Source organism: Rhipicephalus sanguineus, chromosome 2, assembly GCF_013339695.2.
Source record: "Rhipicephalus sanguineus isolate Rsan-2018 chromosome 2, BIME_Rsan_1.4, whole genome shotgun sequence".
Classification (NCBI taxonomy): domain Eukaryota; kingdom Metazoa; phylum Arthropoda; class Arachnida; order Ixodida; family Ixodidae; genus Rhipicephalus; species Rhipicephalus sanguineus.
This window is the reverse complement of record NC_051177.1, coordinates 28761404-28780750: the sequence shown is the minus strand read 5'-3', so window position 1 is coordinate 28780750 and position 19347 is coordinate 28761404. Positions and strand designations below refer to the sequence as shown.

At 44.2% G+C, this 19347-nt stretch overlaps 1 protein-coding gene across 1 annotated transcript in view; it reads right to left on the bottom strand.

Annotated features, from left to right (window-relative positions):
* Positions 1-19347, bottom strand: part of LOC119382618 (rho guanine nucleotide exchange factor 17) — a 128450-nt gene that overhangs the window by 11264 nt on the left and 97839 nt on the right. The window contains exons 15-23 of the mRNA XM_037650398.2: positions 18247-18514; positions 12842-12973; positions 10233-10285; positions 9818-9819; positions 9480-9586; positions 9171-9257; positions 9027-9094; positions 8083-8231; positions 1260-1434 (exon numbers count right to left, since the gene is read on the bottom strand). Coding sequence (XP_037506326.1) covers positions 1260-1434; positions 8083-8231; positions 9027-9094; positions 9171-9257; positions 9480-9586; positions 9818-9819; positions 10233-10285; positions 12842-12973; positions 18247-18514 — 1041 coding nt within the window. The remainder of the gene's footprint in view (positions 1-1259; positions 1435-8082; positions 8232-9026; positions 9095-9170; positions 9258-9479; positions 9587-9817; positions 9820-10232; positions 10286-12841; positions 12974-18246; positions 18515-19347) is intronic.

Genomic DNA, 19347 nt, shown 5'->3' with positions numbered 1-19347 from the left:
TGCAGTGGCAAGATGCACCACTGGATCTTGGAGGCCACAAGCCGGCATGCTGGCATGTATAGTATTGATCAGAGGCATCAGGACACGCACAAGTATAGATGAATTGTATGCACACTCTACTCAGCACAGTTCTGTCTCCCCCGTGTGTGCCTCATATCAACGCAAGATATGGTGATTTTGCTGCCAAGTGGCAAGTGACAGCATAAGAGACTGTTATAATAAACACAACACCCTATACACACCCTATAGCTGGAGCACAATAAGGCTAGCAGTATCTTGCAAGTGATCTCAATCGATCAGAGAAAGGATATTGTTAACGCTAGAAAACGTTCACTTTCAACAAGAGGTGACTCATCTTCAACGCATTTGTTGTCCACGACCGACAGGGCAACTACTGGAGCAACAATTCAGGTCGCACACAGGTATGCCACTTCATCAAGTTCAAACCGTTTGGTGAAGGCGAATTTTATGAGTGAACTAAGGTTTGTACACATAGAAATGTAAGGGGCACTCACTGAAACCTTTAGCAAGGACCGAGCTAACTGCTAAACTGAACTAAAGTCACTTCAACTGGTCACTGTAGTAACAAACGCTAATCAGTGCACTCATGAGCTTGCAGAGGCTTATTTATTACATTGAAAAGCCGTTTCGTTTGTGAGCTTTCAAATACGCTGAAAAAAATGAATTAATGCTATTACACAAGATCTGAGTACGTAGTGTACTTTGTTGGGCAGTTTTTGTCACTTCTGTTTTGTTTTTCTTTTCACAAAGATGTCTGTTTTTATGCCTTCCTTAAGTGGTGCTTGATGTCTTACAGACATGACACATGCAGCTAGGTTTCCAATATATTCTTTAAGTTATTGATTGAGTAATGAATGCTCAGTTTCTAAGCAGCATTTGTTTAGTCTCTCCTTCACTTGTCTTCTCTACAGTAATATGTAATAATAATAACTGTTGGGGTTTTACGTCCCAGAACCACGATATGATTATGAGGGATGCCGTAGCAGAGGGCTCTGGAAATTTCAACCACCTGGGGTTTTTTAACATGTGCCTAAATCTAAGTAGACCGGCCTCGGGCATTTCGCCTCCACCGAAATGTGGTCGCCGCGGCCAGTTGTTTCTGTCCTGCAGCCTTCGGATCAGCGGACGAGCACCATAACCACTAGACAACCGTGGTGGGACTCTACACTAATATATATATGGCCTTTACTGGCAACCATCATTTGGCTAGCATGAAAAATAAAATTTTACTTGCATACCTGAAAGCATTTTGGTAACAGCAGGTGCAATGTTTACATCCTGCAGGCACTCATAAGTGGTGGCGTGAAATAGCCGGATGACTGCACTGTGCTGAATGGCCAGCCAGACACCAAGGCCGGACGTCACCATGCACAGCACAGCTCGCGATGAGTCGCTGCTTACTTGGAAAGAATGCTGTAATAAAGAATGACACCTGCGTTATACTACAGATTTCTTTCAAAATGTTTAGTCAATAAAATTTAAAAAAGAATACACACATTCACCATGAAAGTGATTGAAGGTAACGTACATATCACACCTCCCAGAAGCACCAATTCACTATAGTTTCAGGTAGTACTTGCCAATTGTGAAAAGAAACAACATATCAGTGCGTTTATAAGTGTCACATATATGACTCAACAGCAACACTGCTATTGCAATGTTAACCTGTTTTGCTATCTAACATAAGATGATCATGAGTTAATAGAATTGATTTATTGCTTGCCCAATTCAAAAGGGGTGTCAATTAGTTCCCACTGGTTCTTACAGGTATGAATTGGTGGTTGTCCATATCACAACGTATTTGAGAGTCAATATCTTTTCAACGGCAAAAGAACAAAATCTATTGACCTGTATTATAAATATTTTGACGGTTCTGTTGCATCCACAGATGTAGTAAATCATGGGATATAACAAAGTAAATTAAAATGTATCCCCGCTGTTACGTCGTAACATATTGTGCTTATATTACTAGATGATTACTACTGAACAGTTCCGCATGCAGTCCAAGGTTTCATACAATTCCACATTCCATCTACATAGATTACACACGAGGCATGTTGCCTTTAATCCGTGCAAGAAAAGGAAGAGGAATGCAGTGATGCTACCGAGGGCTTCTGATTTGGAGCAATTTTTGGAGCAGCAATATTTTCATTTTGGAGAACTTTGGAACAGCAAAAATATCCATCTTGGAGCACTTTGGAGCCAGTAATTAGGCACCTCGGAGCACTCTGAAGCAGCTAATTTCACAACTTGGAGTACACTGGAGAAGCAAGTTGCATATACGTTCAAGCACCTGAATAATTATTATGGAACTCTGATGAAGAGCAAGAAATATTTCGGTTCATTGCAAATCTCATGAAAAAAATCATCTCAGGAGCACCTCCTTATCTCACTCGATAATGCACAAATAAGGGCGTCATACAGATGAGTGTTCTAGAATAACCTCTTCAGCGATTATCTTCGACACTAGCAAATAAACAGAATACTGGATCAATAAAATTGTACTTTATGAAATAGCACTCTAAATACATCTACAGTCGAACCTCGTTAATACGTACCCGCTTTAAGCGCACTAACGGTTAAAACGTAGTTGCGACGAATCCCCGACCGAGTCTCATAGAGCCTAATGCATTCGCTGACCGCTTAAGCCGTAATGCTTCGTCCTACGCCTACCGGTTAGTGTGTACCCTGCGTACTGTGATAACTTTTTGTGGCATAAAATTTTGCTGCACTGCTGAACTTCCTGATGCCATAATGTGCCGCCAAAGGTTTTCCGTATTTTCGAGAAGTGCGTAGATTGGTCGATCACTGATTCCGACTTCCGCGCGATTGCAGCGACGCCTTTGCGGGTAAGCATCGGGAAAGAACGAAGGTGAGGCGGCGGCCACCGACGAACGCGCCAGCATGACTTATCGCCGGCAACCTTATCACAATAGGTATCTTCAGATATCTGCTCGGGCACGCGTGCGGCGCAGCACTACTTTCAGCCCACTGCACGCCTTTAATAGGCGACAACCTGCACGCGCTGGGCCGCCGATCCCTGCCGCGTCGTTGTGCGGGGCCGTGTTCAAGCACGCGCCGCTTTGTAAAAACGAAAGCAGCTCGCTGTTGCGGAGTTGAGCGTTGCTGGTCGCGGGCGACGCGAAACCTCTTTGCATTGACGCTATCACACTAAACGCAAGCGTACGGCACAGCAAGCGTAGCCCGTCCACTGCCAGGACCGCTAGACCGGCCGTCGCGAAGTGCGCATCGCTTGCAGGAAGTTCGTCATCGCCGCATCTGTGCACGGCCTGGAGCGAAGTGGGTACGAAGAACACCCCCACGACAAACGCGCACGTGCGGTACAGCAAGCGGCCCGGCAGTGACGGCGTGAGCCGAGAAGGCGACGCGCTGCACGCAACTAGCCAGGAGACGATCGGCTCCACGCAGCCGTACCGCGTTTCACTGGAACTGCATCAGTTTTCGTTTAGGAGCAGATCGCGGTACAGACGCACGCACATATATCGCGGAGAGCCGACACTGTCCGTTCTGTCGCTATGTCAGTCACTGCGTATACCGGACCCTGTAATAGTCTCGAAATGCTCCTTGGCGTCGCCACCGCGTACTATCGGACGGTCTTGCGAGAGTACCAGAATCTTTTCTCCACTTTGGCAAAGAGAAAGAAAAGGCTTTGCAATGGGTACTTTAGGCAATATTTGCTGTGGCACTGTATTTATTTCTTTGCTGGCGGCGATGGCGTACGCGAGGAGATGCAAATTTTTACTTGGTGGTTAATGCGCACTACCGTTTAGTGTGTAGTTATGCGGCGTTCCCGGCAAGTACGCATTAACGAGGTTCCACTGTATGTGGTTATCAGCAGACGTGCAGACAAACGCCGTGACGTGCAACAGTGCCTCAATGCTAAAGAGTCACAGTCTCCCTAATCCAATTGCCTGAGACGATTCCAAGGCGAAAGCCAGGTACTTTTTCTTTGATCTCGATCGATTGCATTGCTGGGAGCAACATGATGTCGCGTAGCTATCCTCAGAAAGCCAACATCCTCTGACACTCCCTTTCCTCTCTCTGAAGCCTCTTTGTGCTGAAGCAAAGGCATTCTCGCAGTGCTTCCAGACTATCGTTCGCGCATGCACCGGGTTGCCTGGAAGATGGAGATCCGCTTCAAGTTGAGCTTGAAGCGGAAGAGTGAAGAACAAAAGAAAGAAAAATGTGATGTGCACGCGGCTTTTGTTTTGTTTGTAATTTACGTCTTAAGAAAGACAGGCGAGGCGTTTCCTTTTGGTTTGATAAGTAATCGATGGCAGGCCTCGCACGCGGGATGATGTTATCACTGGCCGGAAAAATAGGCAGGCAAAACAACGTTTTAGGTGCCAAAAATAGGCAGGCAACTGACATTTTAGGTCTTCAACGTTGTTAATGTAGGACAGTAAGTTTTTACATAGATGAAACTAATCTCAAAACAAAGATGTGCACAACCTGCATATACGACAGGAAAACAAGGAAACTTTATTGTTTATGACTGCACAAAGAGACGCCATAACAGCTGTACATATAGCTGTCTTCTGTCCTGCGCAGTTTGCTGTCCTTTTATTCTTTCTAGCATGGCGAGTTTTCAAGTGTCCACTGTCGAATGAACACACTCCTGGGTCTCTTTCCTTTCGGCATGGCTTAGAAGGGCAGCACAGGAGCAGGTAGCCAGACCGCTGAAAGACCAGGAGGAAGGAATGCCTTGCATTGGCCGGGTCTAATTACGTAGGGTCAATTTCTGCCATGTCGGTGAACACCTTAAGGAGCATGAAGGGACGCCAGGGGAGAGGAGGGGGGGGGGGGGAGAGGGACTGCATGCGTCAATCGAAGGGCGCAGTCGGGGGCGCCGACTATCTCGAGGTATCGGGAGACGGCTCGTAAACATGCTGTGCTATCAATGCTTACTCAATCTCGTTTAAAGAACTGACGGCACGCACACCGCTTCAGTCGTTGGAACGGCCATATTACCAGCGTTTTGTTCAGTTACACTAGATCAGATCCAAAAGAGTTAGCTGCCAGCCTTACTTTGTATAATAATACAATTTGTTGATATTGCCTTCACGGCTTCGCCCTTAAAGGGACTGTCTACCGCTCGGAAAAATATTTCTGATTGTGGTGAAAATGAGAAGATTGTTCGTCACATTGGCAGCAACGAGCATGCTTTTGCCCCATAAAAAAGGAATTATATTTTTAATTTGATGTTGAAAATTGTGAAAATATGACCGCTAGCGTCACGCAACGGTGATGTGGTTCAGTCTACTGGTAGGACAAGAAATCCTTGCAGCTAGACTCATTTTGCTTAAAAACAATTATATGTATAACTTGAAGTTGTATTTTACACGCTTAAGACCTTTCGATTGTATCAGAGAGTAATTTTTTGCTTTTTTTTTTTCTCACGCATCCAAAAAGGCGCCCTGTGGCGCTGCTTGCGGCACCGTCTTCGATTTCGTCTGCTTTAACTCATGCGCTTTGCCATGCGGCTCTCCGTGCTACGTACTGTGCCACTGTATTGTTGTTAGGATGTCTCACATGTGCTGCGCTGTGAAGGCGCGCATTTATTGTCTCTTTTTGATGAATCGACTTGGCTTGGATTGCGGGAGGCGGTTACCACAACCGAAGCAGAAAACGGAACTGAAGAAGATGAAGGAGTGCGCGAGAGAGGGCGATGAATGTGAAGCGCGTGGGCTTTTGGAACGTTGACGAGCTGAGTAAGAACGCGGCCAGCTTGCAAGAGAGCGGTACGCTCGGCCTGAGGGACCAAACGGACCGAGTTGGTGCCACCAGGCCAGCCAGGACGACCTTGGCGTGTCCCTGAGACGAGTGGGTGCTCCGGACCGGGCCTGTGGTGCTGTTCCTGTGGTGGGCGAGAGTACGGGCCAAGGCGAGCAGCTGAGCCTGTTCCAGATTCGGGTCCGGCACAACCAGTGGCTGAGATCGTAGTCATGGTGCCACGTCAGAGCGCATCCAGCACAACCAGTTGCTGAGGGCGTGACCTCAGCGGGCGAACGCGGTTTATTCAGCAGAATAATTCTTGGTCCGTGGTTGTGACTTTGGCGGCCAAGGTGCACATGTTCTGACGTGCCGGCAGTGCGATTCCCGGTGACAGACGCCCCCAAAGCCGAGACTCTGGCGCAATTTGGTGCAATTTCAGTCGATATTATCAGGATGGCGCAGTACATCCAATTTGGCGCACTTTGGCGCAGATGGCGCAGGAGTGGAATCACTGGGAATGTAGGGGTGCTATCGCACAGCGATGATGCCTTTTATGCTCTTCACGCTTGCCAATTGGTCAGATTGAGGGGCAGGCCATCACTCTGACCAATGGGCAAGCGCGAAGACCATAAAGGGCATTAGCATTGGAAAAGGGATCGCTGTGCGTTAGCACCATAGATATATAGTGAAAAAGATGACGCACTACTGTTCAATGACTTGGTTCTTATTTAATGAAAGGAACTGGGGCTTTGAATATCAAGTTTCACGTAACCTTCCCAGTGGTGTAGAGTGCGTCTAAGAACGGCTCCTTGAAGAGGTATTGTGACTGGGTGCCTCTGGCCAGCAAGGGCACATTTTTGTACAGTCGAACCCGGGTATATCGAACTCGCCAAAAAACGTTTATTAGTTCGATATATGGCATAATTCGATATAGGCCCGCTATAGGATTTTCACACAAAGGCACATAACAACAAGAAAAGTACTTTATTAATATGGTGGCTTACTTGCGTGCCCTACTTTGGAACAAAATAGTCCTGGATTTTCTTCTGTGTCAACGACTTCGCTGCCTGCGACAGCACACACGCCTCAACGTTGTCCAACGAGTCGGAGCAGCTGAGGCTGCAACCTTCCACATTCACGCAATAGCACCGGACCAACGCAAGTGCACTAATCACTTCGGAGGATGTAGGCAATGGGCCATCGTCAATCTCCTTATTGTTGTCGCTTTGGCTCGTGGTCGGCACGACGTCTGCAACGTAGTCCTCATCTTGTAGCTCACCCATGATGGCGACATCATCGTCCGCACTGACGAACTCGTCTAATGTCGATCCGTCGATAGCTCCCGGGAACTCTGCCAGCTCGCTCCAAACTTCGGCGGAAACACCTGCGGTGTTTTCAGTGCTGTCATCGGAATTTGGGGTGTCATGACCATGCATGCGGAAGCCGGCACGCCTAAAGCAGTTCTGGATCGTCTCCTTCATGACATCTGCCCACGATCTACTCAACATAGAAAGAGCTCCGAGCAAGTCGATCTTAAGCTCCCTGCCGACACGAAGGTTCACAGAGCACCAACAGGCAACACCACCAGCACGGACCACGCTGAATGAGGACTCGAGGAAAACAGGCAGCAGCAGGCACACAAGCATAAAGAAAGAAAAAATGGCGCTCACTTCTACCGCCTCTGTACCTCGGAGAAAGCACGACGGCCTCTGATTGGCTGTAAGCGCTGCGAGCGGGCCAGGATCATTTCTTGCAGGGGGGGTGTTCGCCCGTGCACAACCGGGTCTAAACCACTTTTTCTAGGGTGGTGCCGGCAGTTTTCCCCGCCACCGCGAGGGAAAGCCAACTTGCTGGGGCACTTTTGAGGCACATGGAGTTTGATATATCGGTTGTCGTTGCTATTTTCGTTCGATGTAACAGTAACTTTTGCTATATATTCTCAATGTAAATTTACCGTGTTTAGAAATTGTTCGATATACGGGATAATTTGATATAAACGGGTTCGATATAGTCGGGCTCGACTGTATTACATGTTTTCAAGTCTTACACCTAACCGGATACGTGAGCAAAGTGAGCCTGGAAGTGTGAAATGTGTTATTTTCAACTCATGAGAAAAAGGAGAAGAGAATGGTAAGAACGAATAAAGAAGACAGGGCAGTGCTCTAGCAGTGCAGAATAAAGTGGCCGAATATGTCTGCATGTAGCTCCGTTTTGTTTAGTAGTTCACTTTAAGAACATATTACAAAACAAAAATGTGTAGACTCAATAGGCCTTCCACGTGAATAATGAAACTGTCTGAATGCTGGAGACACCATTTTAACATACCTCTACTTCTAAGGATGCAGTGCTGAGAACCTTGATGTAGTTTTGGCAGCCACACCATAACTTCCCAGCAACGGCCAGCATGCGCAGCACTGGAGCTACACTGCTGCCCACTTGAACTTTCTGCGGATCACTTGTGTTCCACCCACCTCCTGAAAAATGTCATGAAAGTAACTAAAAAAGTTCTCCCTGCATAGAAATGTCTGCTGCTCACCGAAAAAGTTTAAAGCGACACAATTCAGACCCAAGCTATACCTGAGAAACTGAGCGACATGTGGATGCAGTTACTGGCATAGGCCATGTTGCATTTTGCACATACAGCAGACTCCACTAAATACGTAGGCACACATGAAGAGATTATTTTCAAAGGGACAGCCCCTCAACCAACACAGATGTCTAGCAACCCTGTGAGGGAGCCAGATATATGTATTGGTTCTCTTGCGTTTGGCTCATGAGGCAGTCAGTCCCTCGCAGTTATGTGAAATAAAGTGTTTGCGTTATTTGACACTACCATGGGTCGTGCATCTGGCTCGTTTTCACTGCACCACTCATTTCCACGTCATTCCCTTCATTTTAAGGACAAGCCATTGACCCCCTAGTTTGTAGTGACAGCGACTAAATGAGACAAAGAGGGCGCTAAATCAACTGTATCTCATAGTTACCACCACTTACTTACTAACTTCTGATTCTAATAAGAATTCCGAATGCTGTATGACACTTTGTTAACAAGCAATAGTCTGGGATAGGAGCAGTACTTGCAGTAGCTGTTACAAGTGAGTGGTGCTGCCCACATTACTGGCCTTGAATTTATACATTGGGAGCTGGAGTGCAGTACGTGTGTAGGAAGTAGCTACAGTTAACAAATGCTGTTTTAGCTGGACTATTCTTTGACAACACATTGCTGTTATTTCCCACATTTCTTTCAAGAAAAGTTAATGCCACCTTACCAGACTCTCTTCTGTAGATTGCAATTTCTCCACTTGACAATGACACAAATACACGGTTGTCAAGGTATCTGCAAAGCAACAATATAGTGTTAGGCACTGCACCTTTATTACTTCTTGAAAACGTATAGTTCGAAAGAGACGTACATGATGCAATGAACTGCTGCCGAGTGCTGCACCTTCATTTTGTTTTTCTTTATCCTGATATTATCATTGCAATTATAGACGTGGATGCTGCAAGAAAAAAAAAACAGGTGTGGTTAATTTCTTCAGGAGGAACTGTCATGTGTGTGTGAAGCACTAGTTGTTCATGTCATGCACCTGTAACACTAGCCAACATCTGTCTTATATGATAGCCTCCGTAAGGTTCCTGAGATGCAGCCACATAACATATTTTATGTCCATGCATTATGATGACTGAATCTGTGCCAGATAAAATAATGAATCCCATCTTACCAGCCATCTTCAGTTCCTAACCACATGGTAGGAAAGTGATTGTCAGTTTCTTCAACTTCTTCCTTTGGCACTTTAGAGTTTTCCTGTGGCTTTGTTTGATGTTTCTTCTAAAAATAAAAAGATATAGGTGAAGAGCCAGCACAGCCTCAAGTTCTAAAATATTGTTATTCAAGTTCAACAAATGTTTCGAAGCAGATGAATGTGATGATAACATAGCATTGAGTGCATACCAAGGTGGGAGCAGTAATGAAAGCATTACTGTATACATATCAGAGGGACACTAAAGCAAAATACTTAAATATTAAAATGAGTTAAATTTATTGAATACTTGCGTAAACGTCTATCATTGCTTTTTCTATATACTGTTGAGTTGAAAACTGCCAGGGAAAGTTCCACTGCTGCTCCTCAGCTTGAACCACTGTGCCAAACAGATGAATTAACATAATTCCCAAATGGCCTATTTTTCTGGCTCTCTCTATAATCAGCCAGTGTTGATTCACATGAGAAGTACTATAGTCTAACATGTATAGCCTAACTTCAATTTATCATCACTTACTTGCTTACCAAAGCTCTGCTCTTGCTATTAACGATGAACTCGTTATTACAGAAGCCTTATATTTTTCTATCTAGCTTTACTTAGTATTTTTCTTTAATGTCCTTCCTTTTAATAAATGGAACCAGTTAAACATTTATAACGCTTCAAGCTCTAATGAAACAAATAGTTTATTGCATCCTTAAAACACTGCTTCATACCTTGAGATTCGCTGTTCGCCTCCTCTTCCTCCTCTTCATCTTCACTAGATTCACTGAAAGTGATCAGAAGCAAATATCACATCAAGCACTGCTGACAGACAAGGCCTCAATGTTAAATTAACACCAAATGCAGTATAGAAAAGTTAGGATATGAATGTGAAAAAAAAAAATGAAATAAAATAGCAGTATGTTTCCAGAGGGGTGTCCTGTCTAAAAAATAAAATAAGTGTTCCATCTACATCGTCCTTATGCACCCATTTTGGAAAACACACTAGGGCCCCTGTAGGAACTAATACGTCTATTGTGTTGTCGTTTTTAACACGAAAGTGTTTCATGCCGGGGTCCACCAAGACTTCAGTGACGTATTTCCGTCACGGAAATGACGTCGAAAAAATATACACGATCACATGGCAAAGAAAAAAAGGTACCGTCAACGGGCATCAAACCCACGGCCGCTCAGTTTGCAACAACAGATTCCGGGCACGCTATCCACTGCGCCACGGTCACAGACTCTGGAGGCTTTACAAACGCGCCTTTTATATCTACCACTCTCCCAGTCGGCTGGGTGGTGTTGAACTCTGGGAGTGGTAAGGTAAAGTAATTCATCATTGCTGCGGCCTCCGCGACTAGCACCTGCAACGCGTTACGCGCCCATCCCGTTCGGCGCATTTTGAATAGATGTTGAATTTTGTCCATGTCTTGACACACCACGAGGTGGCGACCTTTGCCCAAGCGTAGTAAAAGTGTCGGCCTCGCTCATAGCATCACGCTAATACAAACCAAAAATAGCTCTGCGACGTGCGCCTGCCTCACCTGGCCGTAACACTGCATTCCACGCTCACGCGCTCGCCCCGAGAAAAATCGCGGCCGGGCTACCGAGGTGGCACGACGCGCTTTGCGTTTCCCTCTAGTCCGGCCGTGGTGTTCAATCACATTTTAACATGCCGCGGGATGGCGACCAAGTTCTGCGTCCAATATGCGATGCTCTTCTGGCTATCGCACCTCGTTTTCCGATTACGCTTTCACCATTAACAGCTACCACAAGGGTTTGTTTAATCATTTAACATGGACGTTAGTCGTCAGGATGGAGGTGCACCACCAATCATCAAAGTGGGTGCATCCACGTTAAACGGTGCCATTAGCTGCGAGACATCAATATATATTGTGCAAACTCTCTTATATCAATGTACAGTAAGCATTCAGTTACTTCTGTAAGGGCACGCTTTACTTTCGTGTTATTCGATTCCTATGACGGAGGGATCAACCATGTTTTTTTTTTTATGAGGTTGGCTTTGTGACGTTTCGAAATTTTGCCATATGCAGAACCCAGCAAAGGGACATCCTTGTTTTGACACCAAATAAGTTTTATAAAACAGTAGTTCATTAATGTATCACAGGTAGGCTTGTGCGAATATTCGAGCACTTCGAATATTCGAACGAATATTACAGTATTCGAATTCGTTTCGATTCGAATTTAAATTATTGGAAATTTCAAAGTATTCGAAATGAACGAATAGGTGTACATTAGTCCGCATGTAACCCCCCTGCAAAGGTGGTTTCACTGCGGTGGAGGGGTGCTACGCCGTGAATACATCTTTCCAGGAGAAATCCGCACTGCCGCGAAGCCTCACTTCAAGTTTAAATGAACATAAACATCGATTCATCATTTTTGAAGTTTAGAAGCTTGTTATACCGGCTTATACGCTCTAAGTATAGTAAATTTTAAAACGTAACAATTTTACAGGTTATCACTAGCATTCGAGCGAAAGTTAAATTCTGCTACTATTCAAAGTCGCTTCCACTTCCTTTGAACCAAAAGGAATGACATTTGCACATGCCTTGTTCCAATTAAAAAAAAATCGTCGTGCAGGTTAGTTGGGTCATGACAAATATGCTCATTTTTCTTTCTAATATGTGATATATAAATTATTGAAATTCGATTTGAAATTATTTGACCAAATCACTATTCAGCTTTGAATTCGCTTCAAACATAAAATTTACTATTCGCACATGCCTAATCACAGGCTATAGTGACAATAGAAAGGTCTGAGGATCAGGACTTTGCCATCAGCAAAGTTATAACAGGATAAACAAAACATAAAATGAAGTTTCACTGTACACAGTATGCCAATACAAAATGGAACACTAGACTTATATTTTAAGCCAGTTATTTTCTTCATTGTAACATAATAAATATTCTACAGGAGGTACCTTTATACCTGACAGCTATGTATAGTCAACAATAGTAAATGGGACTCTGATCTAGCACATATTTGCAGGATTCACTGTTTGATTATTGATTAAGTGTCCTCTTTCGGACAGGTACGCTACACTCACAGGATGAAATGGTAAAAATGGTACAAATGGTACAGGAATAAAGCTGAATACCCAGTAAACGAAGCCAATCGAGGGTGCAGTAGTAAAATGCTACAAACCTGCTAAAGATGAGATTAACTCTACCTAAACATAAAGACCAAAGCTATGCTGATGTAACACCAACTAAAGAAAACAAAGTATGTACTACTTGTCTAAATTAGGCCTAAGTTGACCCATTTGATGTTCCATGAGTATAGTACACCAGCTAAACTGAAACACAATGACTTCCTCACCTGTCAAGTTGGATATTGCCATTGTTGTTTAGCTGGGCTGCTGTGGGCTCCTGCTCTTTGCTCTCTGCGTCTACGCTGGCAAGCGCATTTGATTCAGGTACAAGTGACTTCCTGCGTCCCATTGATGACAGCCTGCACAGAAAACACAGCCAAAATAAACTGAAAATCTTTGTAGATCACTTATCACCTAAATGGATATAACAGGGACTGATACAACAGGGAGATGCTTCATAAGAACAGAGCTTGCTACTCTGTGCAGCCATCTCTGGCGCATTTTTATGGCATACTGAGAGAAACCAAGATTTTGTAACCTGAGATATCTTAAACAGCATTCCAAAAACATCTTGATGAATGGAGCACAGCTTGCAAAGCGAAACTGAAGACAGTGGACCTTATTCCAGGTTGGTTGAGTATGCTTTGTTTATTGTTTAATAAGAGCTAAGCCTAGGTAGCAGTGAAACTTCAAATTTGACTTTCCATTTAGTTCTCACAAAATGCACAGCACCTTTATTTTCCTGCAAAGTGCTTAAGTGCATTTTTGCTTTCTCTTTCAGAGAGTGCTGGTGATTCCTGGATGGATTTTCTTGAATTTAATAGCTGAATGGATCTTCCTTCTAAAGCATTCAATGTTTGCTCATTACAGCCACTGCTTGATAGCGATAAGCCATTATACGTGTCTTCGTTGCTCAAGATAAGTCTGGCAGGGGCCTAATGTGTACAGTGTTCAATGAGAAAGTTTAGGAAAAAAGCTTATGTGCCATAAAGAAAATAAGTTTGTTGATGTAGGTACTTGAATATAAACAACAAGAGCTACAAGAGCTTGATTTGGGCGAAGTTGGTTCATGCTGAATATCGTAGGTACAGCGCAACATCAGTGGGAAAAAAAACGACACAGAGGAAAGAGCGCTGACTTTCAACTAAAGTTTATTGAAGGTGCTCCGGCCGCTTTTATACGTGGTGCAGGATCCATGCGCATGCGCGATAACACGTGTGAGACTATGTGTGACTATGGTAACTAAGAAAAGAATATTCTCTATCGGAGCGGTGAAGTGAGGGTGTACTATTGCACTGATCCGAGGCCTTCCTGATAAAAAACGCTTCTATTATTTCTCTTTCATGCTTCGTTTTTGCTTTTTTCAAAAACCTTGTCTTATGGAACATGGGACTGCACTTGCATTCCTTGCAATGTACAGCCATATGGCTACCATACCCATTCTTAATGTTGTACGCATGCTGCCTACCCAACTGAAATTGGCCGATGGCCGATGGTTGGTAAAGAGCTGGGCAGCACTCGGCAACCGGTATTATCGGCCAACCAATGGCGGCCCAAAGTGGGGCCCTGATTGACAACCAATTATGCTGGTTATCAGTTGGCCGAAGATGTTCAGCCAAAGGTCGGCAAATGCTATAGGGGAAAGAGACTGCACCCAATGCTCGGGCGACCAAACGTGGTCCTCCGTAGGGCCATGCTTTGATGCCTACCACGTTGACTAGGTACTATGAGCCAGCAATACGCCGACATTGCATTATATTTGTAGGCGCAAATTTTTTTCCTACACCGTGCCCATTATTTCTTGGTCAGCCAAAATTTCTTGTTTGAGCGTTCAGCGCCGGCTGTCACTAGATTGCACTACATTATTCACACAAGATTATTTAACCCAGCTGTGCACCACCTGATGTCTACAAGGTCGGCCTACGGCCTTGGGCCTATGTTAGCAGCCAAAGGTCGGCCGGTGTTAACCAATCCCAAAATCGGCCCAACTCTGCTGGCCAAGCTCGGGCCATGGCCGACCAGATCGGCCATACAGGAGCCAAGGTCGTTTTTTCAGTTGGATAGTAGATCATTTAAACATTGCCCTGTTTGACCTTTATATAATTTTCAACAGGTTAGCGGTACCTCATAGACAACATTTGATTGGCATTCTGTGACGAATGGCTCATGACGAATGTTGCATGGTCGACCAGTCTTCTTGCAATTTAGGACACACACTTTTGAGAGCTTGCATGGGGCGGAAAACAACAAATTAATATCGTATCTGGTTGCTATTTTGGGGAGACATGGTACTTTAAAACATATTATTAAGTTCTTGATCGATTTTGATGGAACTTGCAGAGTTTAAGTATGTTTGTGTGCTGATTTCAAATATGCAATTGCTTGTTTCCTATGACAAGTAGTTTACAGGATATTACAAACACCTACTTCTTTGTTTAAGGCCTAATTAGCTAATTAACCACAAACTGCACACCAATGTACAATCCACAGAATACATTGAGAATGTTCGTAGTGTGTCGTAAAGTATAAATCATTGCTTTAGGACATTTCCAAGCAGAGTTGTGGGCTATTGCACCCAACTTAAAAAACACTCCAATTAGCACTCAAAACAAAACCTTGATTTAGAACATTTTCTTAAGGAAGTACTATAACAAAATTTGCCTTACGACACATCGCATCTATTTATCTTAGAAGCGAAAAAGAAATCGTAATGATAACCCAGACAGAACAAAAGATATTGCTCCTGCATTACAGGAAGAGCATGAAAAATTGTTTGCCGTTTGCCCTCAATTTAAAGGGTAGGATGCATGGTTTTGGTTTTTTAAAGTAAGATGTGGATAGAAGACGACAGTATGTAGCAATGAAAATTTGTAACTAGGTGCACAATGATGTCAGAAACGTGAAGAGATGGCCAGCGAAAACTAGATTTTTTGGTTGATTTTCATTCCCTAAGTGCCACGTCACCCCTTAAGCTGTGAGACACACGCAGGGCCTGAAATGCAATGGTCTTTGATCATTTTGTTTTCCCTTTGGTCCCGTGTTTTGGCGCTTTACTTTCTGTAGGAGGCTTTCGCAAACGGGTACGACCACGCTGCTGGGATAGCGAGCAGCTTTTAGTTTTTCAATCTGCGTAGTGAGACTGGCCTCAGCCTTATGCTCACATGACTTATGAAGGGCGGCCTGAATACAAGTGGTGGCAATTCCTCATGTCATTTTTCATGAGCACAGCTGCACAGAATGCCAATCAAATGTTGTCTATGAAATACCACTAACCTGGGGAAAATTATATATAGGTCAAGCAGGGCAATGTTTTAATGATCGAGCTAGGCAGCATGCGTACAACGTTAAGAATGGATATGGTAGCCATATGGCTGTATGTTGCAAGGAATGCAAGTGCAGTCCTATGTTCCATAAGACAAGGTTTTTGAAAAAAGCAAAAACGAAGCATGAAAGAGAAGTAATAGAAGCGTTTTTTATCAGGAAGGCCTCGGATCAGTGCATTAGTACACCTCACTTCACCGCTCCGATAGAGAATATTCTTTTCTTAGTTACCATAGTCCTACATAATCTCACACGTGTTATCGCGCATGCGCACGGATCCTGCACCATGTATAAAAGCGGCCGGAGCACCTTCAATAAACTTTAGTTGAAAGTCAGTGCTCTTTCCTCTGTGTCATTTTTTTTCCCACTCATGTTGCGCTGTACCTACGGTATTCATTGAATATAAAATCACATTAATAAAACTTAAATGGTATATCAAGCATAAGAAATGTTGCTGCTGTCAAGGCTTCAACAAGTCCCCTTTTTGAAACATTGGCTCCAACATTACTTGTTCAGCGACTTCCAATCACTTCCAAGCCTCCATATTCCCTTAACTTCTAAATAGGGGTGTGCGAATATTCGAAATTTCGAATATTTTTGGAATAGGGTTTGTTATTCGATTCGATTCGCACTAGAATTTTACTATTCGAACTATTCGAACTTCCCAAAAACAAATACAGTCAACGTCCGATTAAAAGTGACCCCTTCAAGTTTTCAATATGCTTCACCTCGTACACTCTCGTATTGCGGCAAAGCTGCCTTTCAAGCTCCGTTACAGTAGAACTTTGTCAAAAGACAGTCAACGTCCGATTGGAAGTGGTCCCTACATTTTCAATATGCTTCACCTCATCACACCCCGGTATTGCGGCAAAGCTGCCTTTCAAGTTTCGTTACGGTCGAATTTTGTCGATACACGGTCAACGTTCGATTGGAAGTGATCCCTAGATTTCCGATATGCTTCACCTCATCACACCCCGGTATTGCGGCAAAGCTGCCTTTCAAGTTCCGTTACGGTAGAATTTTGCCGATACACGGTCAACGTTCGATTGGAAGTGATCCCTAGATTTCCGATATGCTTCACCTCATCACACCCCGGTATTGCGGCAAAGCTGTCTTTCAAGCTTCGTTACAGTCGAACTTTGCCAAGACACGGTCAACGTCCGATTGAAAGTGGTCCCTAGGTTTTCAATATGCTTCACCTCATCACACCCCGGTATTGCGGCAAAGCTGCCTTTCAAGTTCCGTTACGGTCGAATTTTGCCGATACACGGTCAACGTTCGATTGGAAGTGATCCCTAGATTTCCGATATGCTTCACCTCATCACACCCCGGTATTGCGGCAAAGCTGTCTTTCAAGCTTCGTTATTACGGTCGAACTTTGCCAAGACACGGTCAACGTCCGATTGGAAGTGGTCCCTAGGTTTTCAATATGCTTCACCTCATCACACCCCGGTATTATGGCAAAGCTGCCTTTCAAGCTCTAGCTACTGTCGCAACTGTATTTACTCAAGAAAACACTGGTTCCAACATGGAGATGAAAGATGTGGCAGAGGTGGGGGCTCAATTAATGCTGTTTTGGACCTGAAACTTGGGCAGGAAGTCCTAAAAATCGGAAGTTGAAGCTTTTTAGCATTTAAAATTTCAGATGTTCTTATATATCGACATCCACGAGGCAGATTTCGAACTCCGGACTTGTAGGGAGCACACCCTTGTCCGCCACATCAGTTGGGCTTCCACAGAAGTTGAAAGAGGAGGAGAGGCTGAGGAAATTGTATCTTTGCCTATCACGTGTAAAATGTTGTCGGCAACACTTTGGTTGCACCAAATCATGTGCATAAATACAATTCGGCCTCTACATTGCCTCATTCTTGATAAGACAACTGTGAAACACCACATCGCCAGTGCTTCATCAACCTAGTGAAAAGAAACACTTCCATGTTGCTATCTCATAAGAATATGCTTAAGAAACCTCTCTAACTGCAATTTCACTTCGAAGTATTCGAAAAATATTCTAGAAATATTCGAAAAATATTCGAAAAATATTCGATTCGATTCGCACTCACACTTTAATATTCGAATTCGCTTCGCACCCAAAATTTTGCTATTCGCACAGCTCTACTTCTAAACTGTTTCTATAAAAAACGTAACAAAGAAATACGAGATTAATACAATGAGGCATGTCCTCTTCAACTTGATACGACATAAATAGGAGGGATTTGTTAAGCTGTGGACGAAGTGGGCTAGTTTTGCTTAACAAGGGTTTTCCTTGATTTCACTTCATGGTGTTTGTAATGACTGCATGGCTGCTCACACTGGGCTGGCCGCCGGGATGGAAGCGATGCAGAGGATGCGGGCATTGCAGACACCATTGCAGGACATGACCGTGGGCTCCGGCTGGAGACTGAGCACACACACTTGGCCCACGTAGCCATCGCTGTTGCAGACCCAGACGTCTCGCAGGCCATGGGCATTGAGGCCCAGGGTGGCCACTGCGCACGTAAACTGCAGTCCCGCCCGAGTCTTGCGGATTGGCACAGGGTGCAGGAACTCTGGGGGTGGCCGCCGGTCTGTGGACAGCGCTACACACCGAAAATTACAGTCCATCAGTATCGGGGCTTTCAGGTATGAATGGCCTTTCAGGTAGTATTAACATACAGGTTCGCTCATTAAAAATATTTTGATTTGAGTGGTGTCAAATGAAATGTTTAATTAACATAACAATAACTGTTGGGGTTTTACACTACAAAGCCACATAATGATTATGAGGGACGTCGTAGTGGAGGGCTCTGGAAATTTCAACCACCTATGGTTCCTTAATGTGCACCTAAATCTAAGTACGTGGGCCTCTAGCATTTCGCCTTCATCGAAATGAGTTCGCCGCGGCCGGGATTCAATCCCGCGACCATCGGGTCAGCAGTCGAGCACCATAATAACCACTAGACCACCATGGCGGGTACGGGGTTTAACTGGAAGCAAGGTAACTACAATCAGTTCATTTATGAAGTTTACCTACTAAAGCAACAAGAAGACTATGAAAGAGGCGATGGTGGAAGGCTCCACACTAATTTCATGTGCCTGGAGTTCACTGATATATACATTTAAATTTAAGCACACGGGCACTTGTGCATTCTACTACCACTAGTAGTGTGACCAGTACAACAGGAAATCAATCCCAAAACCTCATGATGAGTGCCATAATAACCACTAACTAATATAACATCTGGTTTTGACGGCCTTAGCAGAGCTTAGACAATACACTGCTTTTATAATGAACACACAATGCACACAGAGGGCTACCAGCAACGCTAATACCTCTATACTGAAAAGCATATTAAAGCTTCAAAAAAGGATCAGTTTATAACTACAGTATGAATTCGTGTACCAAGATTGTCAAAAAGGTTTAGGAGTCTGT